Below are 19,404 nucleotides of genomic sequence, written 5' to 3'. Positions count from 1 at the left end.
CTGACAAGGGAAAAACAAGCAAGTTCAGGTACCAGTTCTTAATGGTTACCAAGTTATGTAATTGTTTTTTTGGTAACCAGCTGACTATGGGCTGTACCCAGCTAGGTATTATGCAGAGTAGACCCATTGAAATTAGTCATGTGTATTAATTGGGTCTATTCTTGGTATAACTAGCATTAGATATAACCTAATATTATAAATGACTTATATATTTGCAGATATTTTAATTTTTGAGGTAAAGTTTTTTTCAATGTCCTTAAAGGATAAAAACCATTCTTAATACAAAGGACTTACCTGTTACTATATTTCCTGTAATTTAATTTCCCATCTTTTCCAGAAAAGTGCTAGTGAACATTTAACTGCTATGAAGTAGCTAAGTGAAATTGTTCCCCCCCCTTTAACTGAGTACAGTGGTGCCTCGCAAGACGAAAAGAATTCGTTCCGCGAGTCTTTTAGTCTTGCGATGTTTTTCGTCTTGCGAAGCACGGTCCATCGCAACTGCGCCTCTTCAAGCGGCTTTAAGAAAAAAGTGCAAGACGTTTTCGTCTTGCGAAGTAAGCCCATAGGGAAATTCGTCTAGCAAAGCAACGCAAAACCGAAAAACCCTTTCGTCTAGCGAGTTTTTCGTCTTGTGAGGCATTCATCTTGCGGGGCACCACTGTACATTAGAAGTGGAGCTTTAGAAACTATTATATACCTAGTCTTTGTTCTAAAGTCTAATCTGCACCCTAATTACAAGTAGTCATTTTTTTAGAGTCTGGACTGTTCTCTGAATTTGATTTCTGTCAAGAAATTATTTTAAAATCTTCTTAAATTCACATTGCATTCTTAAGGTTTTTGTATTAATGTTATCTTCCTTGCCAACTGTAAAAGAAATAAATAAGTAAGTTACATGATGGGCTCTGATTTAATAGCTACTTTTAAACATTGAAATATTCATGAAAAAATTATAGGCTTCCCAGAGTTTACGTGCAGCAGATATGGATTTTGCCAAATAAAGAAAATAGAGATTGATTTGATTTCTCATTATCCTTCTGTCAACATGACTTGTAAGAAAAAGATTAATGTCTACATAAAGACCTGCTTTGCTTTCAAATCTGCAGTAAAATAATGTAAGGCCCAGTTCAGACACAGCCTTCTCCCTTCTCTGTACGTAAACGAAAGTGAAGTCTTACTTCACTTTAGAACTAGCCATAGTTGTGCATTGTATACAAACTCAGTTAACTGAAGTTTGGGCTTGTCATCCAGATTAAAATAGAAAATGGTTAGTTTCAAAATGAGCCAGCATCAAACCATAGCTGGCATATTTAAGTTACCATTGTTTGTTTTAAACCAAGATTCCTGGTCTGTATGCAGTGCTTAGCTGTGCAAAATATGCCTGGTGGAATTATAACATGAAGTTTTGTCATCTCATCTGTGCAATATACTTTCATATAGACTGACTTCTCATTCCTCGCTGTAATGTTATTCAGATACTTGGCACATGCACAATTTCACAAAAGATTTAGAAAGCGGTCATTCTTCAGTAATCCCAGTTGTACTGTAGACTGCAGCTGACTGCTCACGTGTAGCCCTACTATTCCACTCAGACCTCAGCCTGCATTAAAAGACTAACATAATCGTATTGAGAGAAAGCATTTAGAGGACTATAATCCACTGGTCTTCCTGAATGACTTTTTACATAATGAAAATCTGTGAAGGGTAAATATGTTGATGAGGAGCTTCACAAACATTTATTTATATTCAAATTATTATTCTGCACTCTTAATTTTTAGCCGGAAGGCTAGGAGCTTTAATACCTCTTGGATTTTGTTTATATATAGAAACAATCCTGTGACACATGGCCTTCCGGGTTCTGTTGTTTTGAATTTTAATTTAATATTTCTTTTTTCATTACCGGATCTTTCCAACTGATTTTGGTTTGGTCATTTTTAACCTGCGAAAAACAGATGAAACCTTTAAGGTTCTTTAGTTCAACAAGCATAGATCAGCATTCAGTGCTTGATTTTTCCAGATGCAGACCCCTTGGCTTCAGCACATCACCATAAATTGTAATTGAATTTTTCTCTTTCTGTCCTCTCTATAGATCTCCAAAATTCTTGGTTGCTGTGAATCTTAGGGTGAATGTAGGGTACCGGTGAATGTAGGGTACCAGTGTTCTAAGAGTCCGTGTGCTGGAGTAATTCAAAAGCTGACACCCCCACCATCTAAGTTTATTTACTTTAAAGGTAGTGACACTTTAAAAAAATAGAACTTCCAAGTGAATGTGGTTATATTTCTGAGAATTAGCTTAGGTGCCACTGCTATAAAATGGAATTCACAAAGTCATCTGTAAGCAAATTTCCATTGCATTATATTATATATAAAGATGAAAAAGTTTGTGCTTGTCGTGAGATGGAAGCAGCTGATTTTATAATATTTAAACAGTGTTTTGCACTTCAGCCTTGCACACATATATGTGGACAATAATAAATTCTTTGCAGGAGAGATTCCACTCAGTAAAATAACTATGGAAGTTTATGTCAACTCTCTAATGCAGTGGTGGTGTTTCACAGTATAATAATGAAATGGGTTATTTGGAGTGTGTAGGCAATTCAGTATGGGTAACTCAGTTTGATTGATAAGCTTATGCTTGGGCATCTGTCTTTTTTTGAAAAAATGACTGTCACAAACAGGTTGGCAAGTTGACAGAACAGGCTTTATTTTAAATAAATAATAGCAACAGGCTTTATCCTGAGCACAAAAGCAACACTTTTGCTCAGATGGAATGATGCCAGCTCATTATAATATTTTAACACTTCCATATTCATACTAAAACAATTCTGTAATATGAACCTGACAAAACATTTTGAAGTAAAACCTGCATGTTATAAATCAAAAGTGCTTATTTCCTTTTATATTGCACACTCTGTATTTATAATTACTGGGCTATCATCATGGTCGTAATACATTACTTTACTTTGTCATCCTCTGTAAAATACAGCAAAGTTTGATTTTTTAAAAATCTTATTTTACAAAAAAAAAGAGAGACTCCCTCTGCCTTTTCCAGTGAATATATACATTCTTAAAAATTACTAAGGCTGTAAACATAAGAAAATAACCAGGCCTTTAGAAGTGTGTGTGTGTGTACATACATACACAAAAGCCAAGCTTCTGCTTTAAATTTGTGATCCAGTTTATACATAACACCTAAGCCAAACCATGGGTTGGTCCAAATGGAGATTGTGGCTCCTTTGCTTCTTCAGTCCTGGAGCATGTTGTATGAACCAAGGCTTGTGGTTTGTTTTCATTCCCAAGAAACCATGAGCTGTAACCGAGTTTTGTTCGGCTTTCAGCTTATGATTTGCCTGGAGGGGACAAACTATGAGCCCAGGGTCAGATGACTTACTAGGTTAAACCATGGCTTAGCTCACAGCTGCAGAAGACTAGACCAAGAGCAAAGTGCCAGCAATCTCTCCTCTAAGAGTCTAAATGCTTGTACATTTGTGCCAAGAAATTGTTCAGATTACCGTTAATGTGCAACCCGAGCGAATGTGATCTTGTGTGTAAAATATATTCAGTACATCACAATCTAGTGGCTCAAACACTAAGATATAAATCGTAGAATTGTAGAGTTGAAAGGGACTCTGAGGGTCATCTAGTCCAGCCACCTGCAATTAAGGCAGGCTTCCTCAACCTTGGCTCTCCACATGTTTTTGGCCTACAACTCCCGTCATCCCTAGATAGTAGGACCAGTGGTCAGGGATGCTGGGAATTGTAGTCTCAAAACATCTGGAGGGCCAAGGTTGAGGAAGTCTGAATTAAGGAATCTCAACTAAAGTACTGATGGCCATCCAATTTGTGCTAAGAAACCTCCAATGCAGGAGACTGCACCACCTGAGGGAGTCCATTCCACTGTTAAAGAGCTTTTACCATCAGAAAGTTATTCCTAATGTTCAATTGGAATCTTCTTTGTTGTAACATGAATCTATTGGTTATGGTCCTATCCTCTGGAGGAGAAAACAAGCTTGTTCCTTCTTCCATGTGACAGCCCTTTAGATATTTGAAGATGGCCTTCATATCTCCTCTTTTCCATGCTAAACATACCCAACCCCCCCAACCTTTCCTCATAAGACTTGGTTTCCAGACCCTTTATCATCTTGGTTGTTCTCTGCTGCACTCATTCCAGCTTGTCATTATCCTTCTTAAATGGTGGTGCCCAGAACTGGAGACAGTACTCCAGGTGTGATCTGACCAAGACAGAATAGTGGTACTATTACTTCCCTTGATTTAGACACTAAACTTCTGTTGACGTAGCCTAGAATAGCATTAGCTTTTTTTACTGCTGCATCAGATGGTTGACTCTTGTTAAGCTTGTGGTCTACTGAGACCCCTAGATCCTTTTTGCATATACTGCTGGCAAGCCTGGTGTCCCCCATCTTATATTTGTGCAGTTGGTTCTTCTTGCCTAAGTGTATAACATTACATTTGTCCCTATTGAAATTCATTTTGTTTGTTTGGGCCCAGTTCTCTAATCTGTTAAGGTCAGTTTTAATCCCAATTCTGTCTTCTGTAGCATTAGCTATCCCTTCCAGTTTGGTGTCATCTGCAAATTAATGAGCATACCCTCAATTCCTTCATCCAAGCCAAGTCATTTATAAAGATGGTGAACAACAACAGGCCCAGGACAGAATCCTGTGGCACCAACTTGTCACTTTTTTCAGGATGACGAGGAACCATGATATCATGGGGAAAATCTTACTGAAATCAGAATATACTATGTCCACGGCATTCCCCTGAAACACCAAAAAAGAAATGAGGTTCATCTGGCATGACTTGTTTTTGAGAAACCCATGCTGGATCTCAGTAATTACAGCATCCTTTTTTAAGTGCTCACAGACATGGCCGTTTAATTGCCTGTTCTGGGCCAAGCAAAAACTGAAAGAAGATGTGAAGCAGGGCTGCTGAAGGACAAGGGGTGTGCTGTTGGGAAAGTCACAAGGGCTAGACAGAGGCTTGGAGGGCCACATTTGGCCCTTGGGCCAGAGGCTCCCTATCCCCGCTTTATAGCAACTTGGATATAAAGACCCATAATGTAAATTTACTGGAGTTATACTACTTAGCAATTCTTTGCTTAATTATGTTGCTTAATGTGAAGTACTTAATGTGGAAACTAATTTGTATTGCTGCAATATGTAATATTTCCAGGACAGCTAGGCACGCTCCATTTAAATATGTGAATGGGCATATATTAATTCTACCACAAAAAGAGAAATTAGCTTTCTGGTTTTTCTCACTTCACCTTTTAAGTTACAAATGGTCTCTAAAACATGGATAACATTTTCAAGCTCTCTTATGCCCTCTAAACCAGTTTATCAATCAAGATAGGTCCCTTAGCCTTTAAAAAACTTCTGGAGGGTTTAGAGATGTGCCGGGCTTTTATTTTTGGCAGTGACAAATGTCCATGAATTTGGTGAAACCAAGTTTTGACTGGGGTGGCCTGAAGTGCAACTTCTAATAATTCAACAGTAATTTATTCCCACAAAACAAGCTGGAATGATTGCTACCTTCTGCTCTCATTGCCCATAGGGAGACCGGTGCAGAGGACACAGAATAATAGAATTGCACTGTAGAAGGTACCCCAATGCTCATCTAGTTCAACCCCATGCAATGCAGGAATCTCAACTAAAGCATCCATGACAGATGACCATCCAGCCTCTGCTTAATAACCTCTTAGGAAGGAGAGACTGCCATCTTCCATGGGAGTCCATTCCACTGTCGGACAGCTCTTATTGTCATAAAGTTCTTCCAGTGTCTCATATCTTTCACATTTCCATAGAATTTTAGCTGTTATATTTTATTCCATTGATTTCTGCCTAGCAGGCTAAACCTGTCAAAATGTCTTCTTCCATACCACTATTTAAAGGTATGAGAGTCTTGACCCCCTTTGCATCTGGTCAGCTTAGTAACCCATGCGTCAGGCAGCTGTGCCCAGGTCACATTGCGCATGTGATTACACTGGGCGATCATGGGAGATTAATGGTGGACCCATTAGGTAATTAGATAGTGGCAATCCTGTGTCTTAGATCATTTGGAAAACAAATCTTGTATGTCAGCATAATAGATTTACATCTCAAACCTGAAACTTTTACAAAGATGAGTAGAGAAATGACTGCACCCAAGTTGGAACTAAAAAAAAAGTTATTGAATCTGGATTTCCTGTTTGTTCCAGAACAAATGCAACCCTTGGAGTTCTAAATGTGCAAAGAATATAGAATCTGTTTCTGATTAAAATACTGCTAGCTGCAATCCAACTATGCAGTTCCCCCACTCTCAAGTTTAAAAATGCTATTTGCAGACCAGCTTTAAGTGCAAAGTTTGTGAATCACACTGAAGAAAAAGGTCTAGCCCTTGTAGCAGTGAAGACAGCCGTCACTACCTCTCATGAACAATGTTTGAAGTGAAACAGTGGTCAGAACACAGGATCAATAGCAGCAGTTTGAGTCTATCTACATATGCAAAGATAGGTACTTTAGCACCAATATGAGCACACAGTTTTGACATCAAATACATAAAATCCAAATCCCACCTCTCAATTCCATTTTGGACTAAACACATATTTACAATCAAATATCAAAACACTTTTGATACCTTGAGTAATTAAGGCTGCTGTCTTGCTTATTGAACACAGGAGGATTTATTTATGTGTTAACATGCTTTGAAGTCTTGCCTGGTTGCAACCTCTACAGAACCAAGACTTGTTTGACGGCCTGCTGTCCAGTGCTGCCTGCAAACATTCAGCACAAATTTACTCAGATAACTTATATTTAGGAAGATTAATGGTTCATTCCTAAAGAGAAGCAAGTTACGGAGTTAGGCTCTCATTCTGTGCATACTTACGGGGCATTCTTTCCCATAAAATCCCTGTAGGACAGAAGTCTATCTTGAACATATTTGACTTGAAATATGGTCTACCTGTATGCAGAGAATTTTAAGTTTTGGCTTACAAGTAAATAAGTGTAAACTTAAAATTCTAAGGAAACTAATGTGGGTATGACGTAGGACTCACATAGAAATAGTTCAAGACTGGTCAGTAAATCATTAGTCTTAATAGATTTGCCAGGTACATACCTAAGTATATGCATTTGAAGGCAGAACCTATAGATTTTCACTGGCAGCCCTGCCTCCTATGCATGTTGTCTCAGAAGTTAAAGTCCAGCTATGTTCAATGGGACTTTACTTCCAAGTAAGTACAAAAAGCATTGCAGCTGTGCAGCCTGATCCTATTGCATGTAGGTCCCACTTATCCCAATGTTGACTAGCTTTCAAGTGTTTTTAGGTTTGCCGACATCCATTGAGTCCAACATAACCTTCCGTGTAAATATACAGAGAACTGGGTTGCACGTATCCAGTTTGCAAGGATATTAATGAGACAAGCATACTAATCCTAAACATGCCATATGGAAGTTCCTTTGAAATTAATGGGACCTACGGTAATTCCAAGTATTACATTCAGGATAGCTCTATTAATAAAACTTAACAGATTTGTCAATAGGAGACTCATGCTCTTAGCCCAAGTGACTTAGGGTCAGGGTATAAGATTTTGCTGCCTGCTTCTTAGTAATCACACAATATATTCTTGTTAGCCTTGTAGCAGTTGCTGGGTGGGTGGATGCTCTTGAGTTAGCCAATTGATTTAAATGTAATGAGCTAGCCCATAGTGTTAGACCATGTAGATCAGTCCTGTCTAGAGCAGGGGTGAACTTCAGGTCTGGGGCCCAAATGTGCCTCCAGGTCTCTCTATTCAGCCACTGGAACTCTCCTGAGGCCACACATCCTCTCCAGAAAGTTGCCCAGAAGGGAATGTGAACTTTGGGCTGAAAAAGGTTCACCGTCATGGGTATAGAGAAAGTGGAAGTAGCTCTTAAGGAACTCGTGTAAAGGAACTTAGGGCATCCTATCATGCAAAGTATATCACTATCACAATGCCAGTCCAAAACACGTATCACCATTGCTAGGAAATCTGACACTGGACAATTGTAACTTGTTAGACCCAAGGGTTCAGATTAAGGTTTTCACCGACTTGTGCACTTAAAAGTTTGAAGAGGTTGAAGCTTGACCTGTAAATCTTCTCACCACTTCAATGAACTCAGTTAATCCAAGGGGCAAGTAGAGAAGCATGTTTTGTGTACATGAGCAATACAGTCCTAAGCACGTTTATTCAGAAGTAAGTCTCACTTACTGCTAAGTAGACAGGGATGGGACCACACTTTCAGTTGCTTAACTTTGTTGCCTGGAGCTGCTAATTGCAGCTAAAGAGGTTAGAAATGTTCAGTAACACCTTTGTAGTTTGAATGAGTGGAACTGCTGTTCTTGACAATCTGCTGTGACTGAAATGAAACTCTGCTTTAAAAGCCATTTCAGATAGGGCCTTGTCTGCACAGGAATGCCTCATGCATCCCCTTTAAAGATACTGTTCCACAGACAGCTTAAAAGAGGAGCAATGCTCTCTTTTACATAATGTTTATCTAGCTCCACTAGCTCCAACAGCCCTGTGCTCAAATGCTGCCATCCAAGTCACATTTGTGCCAGGTCTTGGGTATGTCAGGATTATAAGATTGATTCTAATCTTCTTGGCTCTGGCAGGTACATATGTAAATCTCATTAACAGTAATAGGAGATGTACATGTGTAAACTTCAGACTGTCAACGTGAGATCATGCCTCTTCTTTGCACCATAGAATCAGAGTGGAGCTCAAGCACAGGAAAGGGTTCTCTGGAATCTCCAGGTAAGCCTGGGAAAGACCCCTGTCTGAAGCCCTGGAGAGCCACTGCCAGTGAGTGAAGAAACATAATGCTGTGTTAGATGAACTAATGGTCTGACTTGGCACAAGGCAGATTCATAGGTTTTAACGTCCTGTTACAGCATTAAAAAAATCAGTGATAGTGGCTTGTTTTTAGGCCACATTGACACCCCAAATCTGAAACACATTATATGAAAGTCCCACTGAAATAAATGGAATCTTCTTTATAAGTATGCTCAGGATTATAGCCAGAGCCTGCATTTAAAGCTTTGATTCAAAACACATTTACCAGAGAGCAAGTCCTATTTAACTCAGTAGAGTTTACTTCTGAGTAAACATACTTGGGATCTTGCTGCACTCTAGCTTCACTGTTTTAGAAATACTGTTCAGCTTCCATGCACAAACCAGGGGAGTTGTGCAGTGCGATCTTATTTACTCAGAATTAAATCCTGAATTCACTGGGACTTGCTCCCAGCTCAGGTATGTGTATCCATACATGATTTCAAGGCAATGAATACACCTACTAGGGAGTAAATCATACTGTGGGTATGTGATATATGCATTATATATAATGCAGCATGTGTGCACACTGTAATGCAGCATCCTTTCTGGAAGATTTGGTCCAAATGGGCATTTAAACTTGACTGACAGTGAACAAAGAAGCTGAACTGGTTCTACCCCACAGCAAACTATAAGTGGTAGAATATGTTATGCAACAGTGAATTGAACACAGAGCTTCTTAAGGTCTCTGTAAATGGTGCTTAATCTTTCTTCTGCAGATTTGGATTGCATTTCACAGTGTATGCTGTGCCAAAGTGCAATTAGTTCCGATAAAACAAAAGAAGTTCAGGTCTCTTAAACCATTTGGTTCTAAACTCCCCCTCCCACAAAAAAATAATACTATCAGGCTTAGCACCCAGGGCTAAAAGCACACTTCTTTTAGAGAGAGAAAACAAATCTTCAGCTCAGGACCACAACATCATTTACGTTTGTTGGAAATTATATGTAAATTTATAGGTGTCTCCATTTTGCCACTGAATTAATTCCCATCTCCAAATCATGTGCAATTTGTAATCAGTTTGTAAACATGGACCAACAGTAGAACCTACTCACAAACAATACTTTTTTTCTGCTTACTGAGAATAATCATCTATAAATAGCGAACAAATCCCTACTATGGCTGGGAGTTGTAATACCCACATACCTTAGATGGACTGTTCTTTAAAGCTAGAATATCGCACAAATCCTCAGGCTTAGGACTTGAACAGAACACATCCCCTGCCCCTTATTCCGGCACAGGATCCCATCTCATACTCGCCTCCTCCCTCCACCCTTTTGCTTGGAAAACCATAATCTGGGGGAACAAACGCCTCTCCTTTTTCTCCCTCATCAAGAAAAGCCAAACTCTTCTCCTGAACCTGGCATCCCCCACCTTAGGAGAGCTTTGCCACACACACGGCCAGGATGATGGCGATGAGGAGGACAGCCGTGAAGATGATGCCGGCCAGCACTTTGCTGATATCGCAAAAGGCCTTGCTCTCCTCCACCTCGATCATGCCAATGGAGGAGGCGCCCACGCTGATGGTGGACTTGAGCTCCGCCCCGGGGTCCTGCTTGGCCTCCACCGTCCATTGCGGGACGCTGACTTTCATCTCCATCTCGTACATCATCTCCCCCACTTGGTTGATCTCGTTCTCCAGGTCCTTCAAATCCACCACGTCGATGTTGTTGTCCGCCTCGTATTTCATGTTCTGGACGCTCATGGCCCGGGCGGCCACCCCGGAGGTGCCGCCGCTCATCCCCGTCTGGATGAGCGGCTTTTTGGGTACGTTGAGGGGGAACTCCTGGCCCAGCTCCAGGGCGCGCCGCATGTCGGTCTCCAGGATCTCCAAGCAGGTGGAGAAGAGGACCCAAAGCCGCTCGAATTCCGCCCTGTCCTCTTTGCTCACCGTCTTGTCCCGCAAGGCGGCCGTGAGCTTGTTGCGGTTGGCCACCGCCAGTTCCTGGGCTTTCTGCCGGGTCTTTTTGAGCTCCTCGCGCAGGTTCTGCGAGTCCGAGGTGCCGCCGATGGTCAGCACCATGTGCCGGTAGCAGGCCGTCACTTTGCTCAGCGCGTCCAGCAGCGCCTTGCACTCATCCTTCGCCATGGCGCGCGCCGGCCGGGGCAACCGGGCTGCCGCTGCTTCTCACGGCCCTACGCGCTGCTGCTGCTCCTCCTCCCCCCGCCGCCCCTCCTTCGAAGCTCAGCCCCGGTGGCTCCGTCTCCGGACCCCGCGCACATGGCAGAGCCCCCCGATCGCCCACAGCCCGCGCCGCTCACCGCCTGCTGGAGTCAGCGCAACGCCTGGATCTTGGGCGAGCGAGAAAGAGCCTCGCCCTGGACTGGTTGCTCTCCAGCATCCTTAGGAAACGCCACCGCAGGAGGTGAAAGACAGGTGTCAGGAGAGCTAGCTGGCCGCCCTCGCTGTCTTGTGCCTTCCTCGGGAGGCTGAGCTCCGTTCCGGCTCCCTTTAAGTGCGCTCGGGCTCCCGAGCAGGCGCCGGGCTGCCGGCCTTAAATAGCGCACAGCTGGAGCTTCTGGAGCCAATCACAGGGGCCCCCAGCTCAGCTTTTCAGAGTCGCCTCCGCCGCCGCCACCACCACCACCGCCGGGCTTCTGCTCTTCCTCTTCTCTCCGTCGAACGCCGCATCTGCTTTTCCGGCTGCTCCTGCTGCTGCTTTTCGGTGAGCCTCCCCCCCCCCCCCAAGCTCCACCTTCTCGGGCTGCTTACTGAGCAGACGTGGTCGAAGCGGCTGTGGAAACGGCCCGGCGGATTGGCTGGCCTGCTGGGAAGTGCCCGCCTCGGTGGCTTGGCGAGGAAGAGGCAAGGCTCTGGGCGGCTGTAGGGGGGCCGGGGGCGCAGGAAGGCGGCGAGCGAGGGCGTCCGCCAAGGAGCCCTGGTCGCACTCGGTGGCTCGGGAGGCCAGTGAGCCAGGAAGTCCGGGGGGGCCAGAGCTTGAAGCGCTTGAGCGCCGGCCGAGAGGCGTCCTGGCCAGCGGATTCCCTCCAGGCCTCTCCTGCGGGGTTTGGTCCTCAGCCTGGGCCAGTGCGGGCGCTTCTTGGCGGCAGGCGGCTGGAAGGGAACTGGGGGCCCCCTGCAGCCCAATGTCGCGTGTGTCGTGAGCTGCTTCCTTTCCGCTTCCTGCTTTCGGGCGTTGGAGTGCTTGGACGTGTCCTTTCAGTAAGTGCTGCTTTGCAAACGGAGTGAAGTTGCAGGGTGATACAGAAAAGTTCAGAGGGGAAGAAGCGTTAGGGGCTTATTGCTTCCCTTGAGGCAGTCCCTGGAAAGTGTTTGGTGTAACTGGAGACTTCATCGGGAATGCAGCGGTGCAATCCTGCATGTTTTACTTTGAAGCAAATGCCACTGAGCTCTATGGGGCTTGCCCCCAACTACCGTAGTTATGCATAGGATTCTGAAAAGAGGAGTTATTGCAATGTACTTTCTGTCCACACAGGAAGTTGTGGTCTGCAGTCTTTCCAGTGTGGGCTTCTCTGTAACTCCTCTGTGGAAGGACATGTTTGAATCCGTTGGGCATTTTTGAAACATTAAGCAGTTCATAAATGCTTTAAATTCACATAAATACATTGGTAAACTTAATTTTTTTGGCTGGAAAACAGGATATTGATGGTAACTTTTATGTAAAGTAGCTAAAAGCACATATTCCAAAATACCCACCATGACATAGTATCCTTCTAGCAGGCAAAGACAGTAATTAAGCAGTTAAGACAGTAACCCTATATCAATTTACCTAGGAGTAAGTCCAGTGGAGCTTCCTGCTGTGTAGGCATGTATAGAATTGCATTGTGACTGGCTTTACCATCCCATAGACTGGTGTTCAAGAGACTAGAATCCTACTCTTGTCTGCTTTGATGTGAGGTCCACTAAATTCAGTTTTATCTTATTTCCAATAAGTATAGGATTTTTAAGGAGGCAATGCATAGTATCTGCTCAGAGTAAGCCCCCTACTGAACTTGGTGGGGGCCCGACTCTGAAGAAACATGCATTTATGTTGGGTTGCATGCCTGCAATTCTAGACACTCATTTAGGAATAAATCCCACAGCAGGCACCTGCTGCTGAGTAAACATGGGTGAGAACACGATGACTTAAGTGATATGTAGGCCATGTTCTCAAAGTGAAACTTTTATTTGTAATTTTCAAGATGCCTTGCATAATACAAAGAAACAAGTGTAATAAAGCATTTTTATTAAGAGTTTTGACGAATTCTGGGGGTGAGGTGGGGGACACGATGACTTGTGTGTGAAGAATAGTATAGTTCACATCCTAGCAGAAGCCCAATTCTTCATTTACTAGCATTCACCCCCCCCCCTTATTTAAAGTTAAATGTTGGGGTTTGGTACCCTACCTTTATATAAGTTGAGGGTTTTTATCTACATGGAGGTTGAGTTCCACTTGTTGTTTTGCTTAGATTCACTAGTTTTGTTTCCAAGATAGTGGCAGGCATTATGCTAAAAGCTTGTGTGTTAGAAATCAGTGGCTGCTTGGAAGCAAGTGCACTCCTTGTATGCAGTTAACAAAGCAACATAGGAAGCATCAGTTTTGAGTTACGAAAAATTATGCATGGAGCATTTCTAAGTAGAACGTTGATAAGTCATGTGGCTGGGCGTTTAAATCGGTACCACATCTTGTCAACTGACTTTCTTGGAAAGAGCTTATGCGAACACTGCTTTTCAAGTTTGTCAAAGCAGCAACTTCACCAGTGTCTTGAGCCAACTTATTTTGCAGGGTGGGGGATAAGGGCACCCCTCAAACCCCCAGCCCAGTGAAGATTGTGCCCTCACTGACCACATAATGCTGAACAGGGTGTGTGGGTGGGAGAGGGAGAGGGAGCAGAGTATTCTGGAAGATGGCAGTGTGGCTGGAGCCCTAACCAGAGCATTCCATCCACACTACAGCTTCTTGTTGTAAATAGTCTGTTTTGAAAGACCACAAGCTCTGCACTCTGAACTCCGTGGCTCAATTATCAAATTGCATTATTGCATGCCTGTTTTGTAAGTTAAGTGGGCCAAATAAAAGTGAGTACAATTAGAACGTAATGATTTTCAAAAGGTGGGAGTGAGCGTTGGAGATAAACTTCTTGGTCTGAAGCCAAAATACTGAATGTAGACACATTGGCATCTTAAAATACAGCTAAGTCTTCTTTTTCTCAATTTCACAGGATGCAACAGGATAGAAAGATATAAATTGGAGCCAACATTGTGTGTACATGACTTCCCAAATAAGTGGTGGGCATGCATTGGATTCAGAGAAGATGGGAGTGCATACCCAGCCTTTGTGGCATGGACTCTTCACTTCCCCGAGCAATTCAGTTATGGGGTAGCTTGCTCTGAGTTTAGCTTTCTCTGGATTGGAGCGCTTAACTGTATTTCTTTGCTCAATCTACAAATAAACAAGTAAAACAGGAATGCAGAGAAAGAGCAGACACCCCATGAAGTAGAAGATCTATTACACCATATCAAATCCCCAGAGAACAGGCCAGACCCCAGATATACTTCTAGCATTTAGCTAATTCTGACTGCTCTGCCTCATTTATGCCCAAACTATTGCTCAGCCCCTTCCATTAATTGGTGTGTGTGGAGTCACCACCTTGAATCTTTGGCTATCTCTTCAGACACAATGGAGGGATGATTGACTATCTCATAGCAATTGGTTCCTATCAGCTGGCCATTAAGAGTAGTAGGCCAGAAGCTGTAAAGCCATGTACGGCTTAGGCAGAGAACTTTTCAGCTCAGTGTCACATTCACTTGTGGGGGCCACATGCCATTTGTGGGATTGGCCATAGGCCAATGTGGGCAGAGCAACAAATGTGAATTTTATCTTTGTACAAGAGGCTAAATTCTACACATACACACTCCTCTCTGTCCTTCATTCACACAAGCTAGAAGCATTATCAGAAATCAGGGACATAGTTCTGCCAGCAAAAACAGTCAAAGGGAAATGCAAAGCAGAGCTAGTGAGGGGTGTTGCCTAAAAACCAGGGTGTGTGGCCTGGGGAGAGGCCCATGGCTGGATAAAGGGGCCCTAGAAGGCTGCATTTGGCTCCTGGGCCTGAGGCTTCCCATCTCCGATGTAAGAGAATAGTCTTATCAAATAGTACAGTTTTTAAATTAACTTGGTTATGTGTTGGGATATACAAGAATATTAAGTGGGTATGTTTTTCATAGACAGAACTACTAGGCTTTTGCCTCAAACTTTGCAGGATATCCTGGGGTGAGACATGGTTGTGGGACGTGCTTGAGATCATTTGCTTGCTTTAAATGAGGTTTGGCTTTCCTTTCCCCCCAGTCATTTGATGCTGTAGCTGTAAAAGAATGGACCCATTGAAGTTAAGTTTAACTGCCTTAGTCATTGTGAAAATGCTCTGCTTAACAGATGCAAAAACAGACCCTGCTTTAGCCACCTCATAAACTTAACAATGTCAGAAGATGACTCATCCACACAAGTGACCTTGGAATATTTCCTGAAAACATGCTTGATTGTCTTGCATTGCTAAACCTGTTTAGAGGTGGGCTTGTGGCATTTATGCGAGAACCATCCAACAAATGTGACCTGCTAGAATGCTGTGAAATGTTTGTTTGCCAAGCAGGGTAATATTGTGTGGTATCGGCACATGACCACATCCCGTAACACATGTTAAAAAAAATATCTAGTGATAATCCTTCCTGGGGTATAAGAATATAGGTTCAGGGATACATAATCTTCCATGTTATTGTACTAGGAGGAGAGGGCTAGGCTAGTACTTCCTTATATATGCCTTTTTATATGCAAGAGCATTAATCAAGTGATTCCTCCACATGCTTTTCTGGTGGCTGTGTCATGTGGTTTTCCTCTAAACGTCTAACATGGCTTTGGCTCTAGTTCAAACTTTCTTCTATGAACTTTGGCTAATTGCAATCCCTCTGCCTACCCTACTGTGGAGAGTGGTGTTGACTGTAAAAAGGGGATAACCCTCTGTTTTCCTGAGCCACTCTGAGAAAAGACGTAATGCAATGCTAAAGGTATCACAACACACCTGCTAAGTGTGAATCCAGGGCAGATAGGGGGCCTAGGGTTGCATCTGACATATTCCCCTGTTTTTCCATATTCTACATTATTCAGCACTCTTCTTTGAACCTTTTCTCAAGTTAGACTATTTCCATCTAGAATGGCTATTATTACTACTACCCCAGGGGGAACACTCTCACAACCCCTTCTAGGATTTTTACTCTTCAGGAATCATAGTAGTTTGCTGTGCCAAGATAACCCCAAATCCCCATCAGAACTGGTCCCTGTCTCTGCAGGTCGTCAACCCCTATCTAACAGTTTTAACTGTCAAGTTTTGAATTGTTTTAACCAGCTCTGATTGGTTCACCAAGAGGCTGACCATGGGTATGTCCATCAACTCCCCTCAGCATAAAGTAAACTAAGGAAGAATGAAGTGTTGGAGAGAAGATATAGTCTGCCAGCTGGTTCTGGGAGCAACTGTTAGTGTGGCTTGGCTTGTATCTGTTCTGTTGCTACTAAGCAGTTTAGACTTGTCACTTGCAGCATGTAATCCCATATGCTGGGAATTGCCTGCTGTCTTGCCATCACTTGGAACTACTTCTTCTGGCCCATCAGAGCTACCATCTGTCAATATCAAAATTACTTTATATCACTGTCTATTTGCGTTATGATCCCATCTGCATTTGGCCATGAGCTATAGATGCTACACTTATAACTAAGCAGCAGCGTTCCCGATTAAAATCACCAATTGTTTTTGCCCTTAGAATGATTGTAGCTGTTGGTACTGCTTGGCTTATAAAGCTATGTTGTGTTTACTAGTTAGTGGCATCCTTCAGGTTTCTCTTGGCAGCTGCAAACTGGGCATCTTTGCTTGATCTATTCAAGACTATACAGAGATTCTGAACTCCAAATTTTCTTGAAATGGGCCTGTCCTAATCAATAGGCTTTATCAAGAGGCTCCAGCTGTGTCCCAGAGCATAGCCTCATGCACTGGGTAGAGTAGCAGTGGGGAATTCTAGTTAGGCCTGCCTGGTCTCCCCATTTAGCCCACAGCATGGTTTGGACCATGCCATGCCCACCTGTTCATCACCTGATGAGATACTGTCAGGCACAGGACATATCAGCCCTTAGGGCCAAATTGTAAAGGAAGAATAAAGAACTTCCTTTTGAGTACGGTATGTGCCTCTTTGCCCTCACCTTTGGCATCTGAGATGTGTGTTTTAAGGTCCTCCCTATTATGTAGCTGTAATCTGTTTTAACCATTCTGAATTCTAAATGGTTGTAACCTGGCCTGGGACCTGCTGGTGAATGATGGGTAATAGCTTTAGTAATAATAAGTGCTCTTCTGATTGTGCCTTTCCTGTTTCGGGCACTTTCTGAGTTTGCAGCAACAAGAAAAAGGTGCCAAATTCAAAAAGGACTAGATTACAACTGGAAAGGAAGAGAGGCTTGAATTAAAGCTTGGACTGCAAAGGGAGCATTGTGGGGCATGCTTGGAGTGCACCCCTGATCCTTGGGTTCAGAGTTGGATCACCTGATGTCAGGTGATTGACAGGTAGGCAGCCACTCCCACTTGTCCAAGTGGTCCATGGAGAGGGGGAATGCTGGATCTGGCCTGCCAATTTGATCCAGTTCCCCACCCCTGGGGCAGAGAGAGGGCCTCAGCTGAGAAATCTTTAAGCCTGCTTGTAGGTGGTTTCTCTTCCCTCTAAAACAGGAGCCATACAACTGAATGGCATGGGGGAAAGGTGCTGCTGCTTAGAGACCCTTATGATGGGGGGAAAAACCTGTGGTCCCTGTTCACTTACAACATTTTTGTGTGGTGGTGGGATTTGGCAAACTAAGTTTTCACCCAAGGAAGCAAAATAGCATGAATAGACCCTACCGGTGTTTTGTTTTTTAAATGGAGGGAATGGGAAACTTGACATTCTAGGATGGATTCTGAAGTGGGCAAGATTGGTTGGGAAGGGTTGAACATGACTTGAGACAAGGCTTGGTTGTGAGTCCTGGAAGACCTGCTCCTTGCCTTGTAGGCCTTTCCCCACCTGGTCCAGGAGGGTGAGGCCATGACAGATGCCTGCTACAAAAGCTGAGGACCGAACAAACTATTGGGCTGGGGTATTGTTAGGAGTAGTTGTTGTTGCTGTTACTGATTTTAATTTTTTGTATATTTATTTTGTATCTTTATTGTTATATATGTGGCAATTGTTCAATTTGGTTGTGTACTTTTTAAGGTTTTATTTGTTTTGTTTTGCTTTGAATATAAGCCGCACCTTTAAAATTGGGGGGGGGGGGAGGAAAAAAAGGAAAAATACCTGAATATAAGCCGCTCCATTCCTCATTGCTCCTGGCTGCATACTTGGGGGGGGGGGCTGCGCTGTGTTGCTGATGGTCTTTCCCCTTCCTTGCTCTCTCCTGGCCTTGGGGGAGAGGACAGGGGAATATGCATGGGGCGGGTGCCTCTTTGCTGCGCTCCTGGCACTGTTTGCCCCGCGCTCCTGGCTGCATACTGTAAGGTTGCGAATACTGTATAAGCCACACTAACTTCGTATGGTCAGAATTTTGGGGGAAAGTGAGGCATATATTCAGGCCAATACGGTATGTATTTTTTTCATGTTGTAAACTGCCTTGAGAATGGTTTTAACTGTCCTGGGCAAGAAGAGAAATTAAAACTTGAGTATACAATGGAAGCATAGACAAGGGCTGTAGTCAGTCCTCTGGTATCATGGTCTTCTTGCTTTCCTTTTCGTACTTTATAACCTTCAGCTATAGATTGAAGCAGAGCTTAGTGTTTCCTTTATGGTGCAATATGGGAAAGTAATTGGTCTAAACTGTTTCTGATCCATCAGAGGCCAGTGAATAATTAATAAACAAGAATACTAATGATTTTATTCATGAATCATTTCCAATTCAGTAAAAAGTAGTAAAACAACTGCATATATAAAAACAAAAGGACAACTGCATATATAAAAACAAAAGGACAACTGCATATTATATATATATATATGCGCGCACACAATTTAAAATCCAGCTGGGGATAACAGTCTTTACTGAGAAGACTTTTTAGAAGAGGAAAGTGAATGATTGGTGGATCCCTGGTGTCTGGTGTTACAAGGGACTGAGTTGGGATGGTGGCACCTATTCCAAGGCATAGAAACAAACACCCCTGGTCTCCTGTCACATAGTCTGGAAAACACCCAGGACATTTTGCTGCTTGAGGGGAAAAAAGGGTGGGGTGGCACCCGTTCCTGTCCATATGCAGAAACCTACTGAACTGTTGGTTGACTTTCTTCAACACTTCTGATGGGGCAGCTGCCTCCACTTCCTCTGAAGGCAGCAGCACTTAGCTTGGAGGGGGCACAGGGCAGATTGCTTGGCACATACAGGTTGCATACTGTTCCCTTTCTACCAACATTTGCTGCCTGAAGCAGTTGCCTCCTCACTCTGCCTAATACTAGAGTTGGACCTAAATGCACCTTCTTCTCCAGTCCCCCTAGAATTTGACTTTTTCATACTCTTCTATAAAATTGTGTACATGGAAATAGTGGTACATAATTATGCAAATGGTTGAGAGGGGT

The 19,404-nt window shown here is 43.2% G+C and overlaps 2 protein-coding genes across 8 annotated transcripts in view; one reads left to right on the top strand and one right to left on the bottom strand.

Annotated features, from left to right (window-relative positions):
• ANKRD27 (ankyrin repeat domain 27) overlaps nt 1-19,404 on the top strand; it is a 69,856-nt gene that overhangs the window by 6,537 nt on the left and 43,915 nt on the right. The window contains exon 1 of one of the 7 annotated variants that reach the window (XM_081203960.1): nt 11,370-11,506. The exons of 1 other annotated variant lie outside the window; for it this stretch is intronic. Coding sequence is in view for 1 of the 6 variants with exons in the window: in XM_081203957.1 (XP_081060083.1) it covers nt 16,255-16,305 (51 nt within the window). In the remaining 5 variants the exon portion in view is untranslated. 5 more of the 7 variants (XM_081203961.1, XM_081203963.1, XM_081203962.1 and 2 more) reach the window with 5 other exon arrangements.
• RGS9BP (regulator of G protein signaling 9 binding protein) lies at nt 5,261-10,929 on the bottom strand (the record flags this gene model as incomplete). The annotated part of the gene is made up of 1 exon (XM_081203966.1): nt 5,261-10,929. The coding sequence occupies one exon, from the start codon at nt 10,927-10,929 to the stop codon at nt 10,216-10,218; it is 714 nt and encodes a 237-aa protein (XP_081060092.1). The 3' UTR covers nt 5,261-10,215.

Source organism: Podarcis bocagei, assembly GCF_964188305.1.
Source record: "Podarcis bocagei genome assembly, chromosome: 7".
Taxonomy (NCBI): Eukaryota; Metazoa; Chordata; class Lepidosauria; order Squamata; family Lacertidae; genus Podarcis; species Podarcis bocagei.
This window is presented reverse-complemented; position numbering and strand designations above follow the sequence as displayed.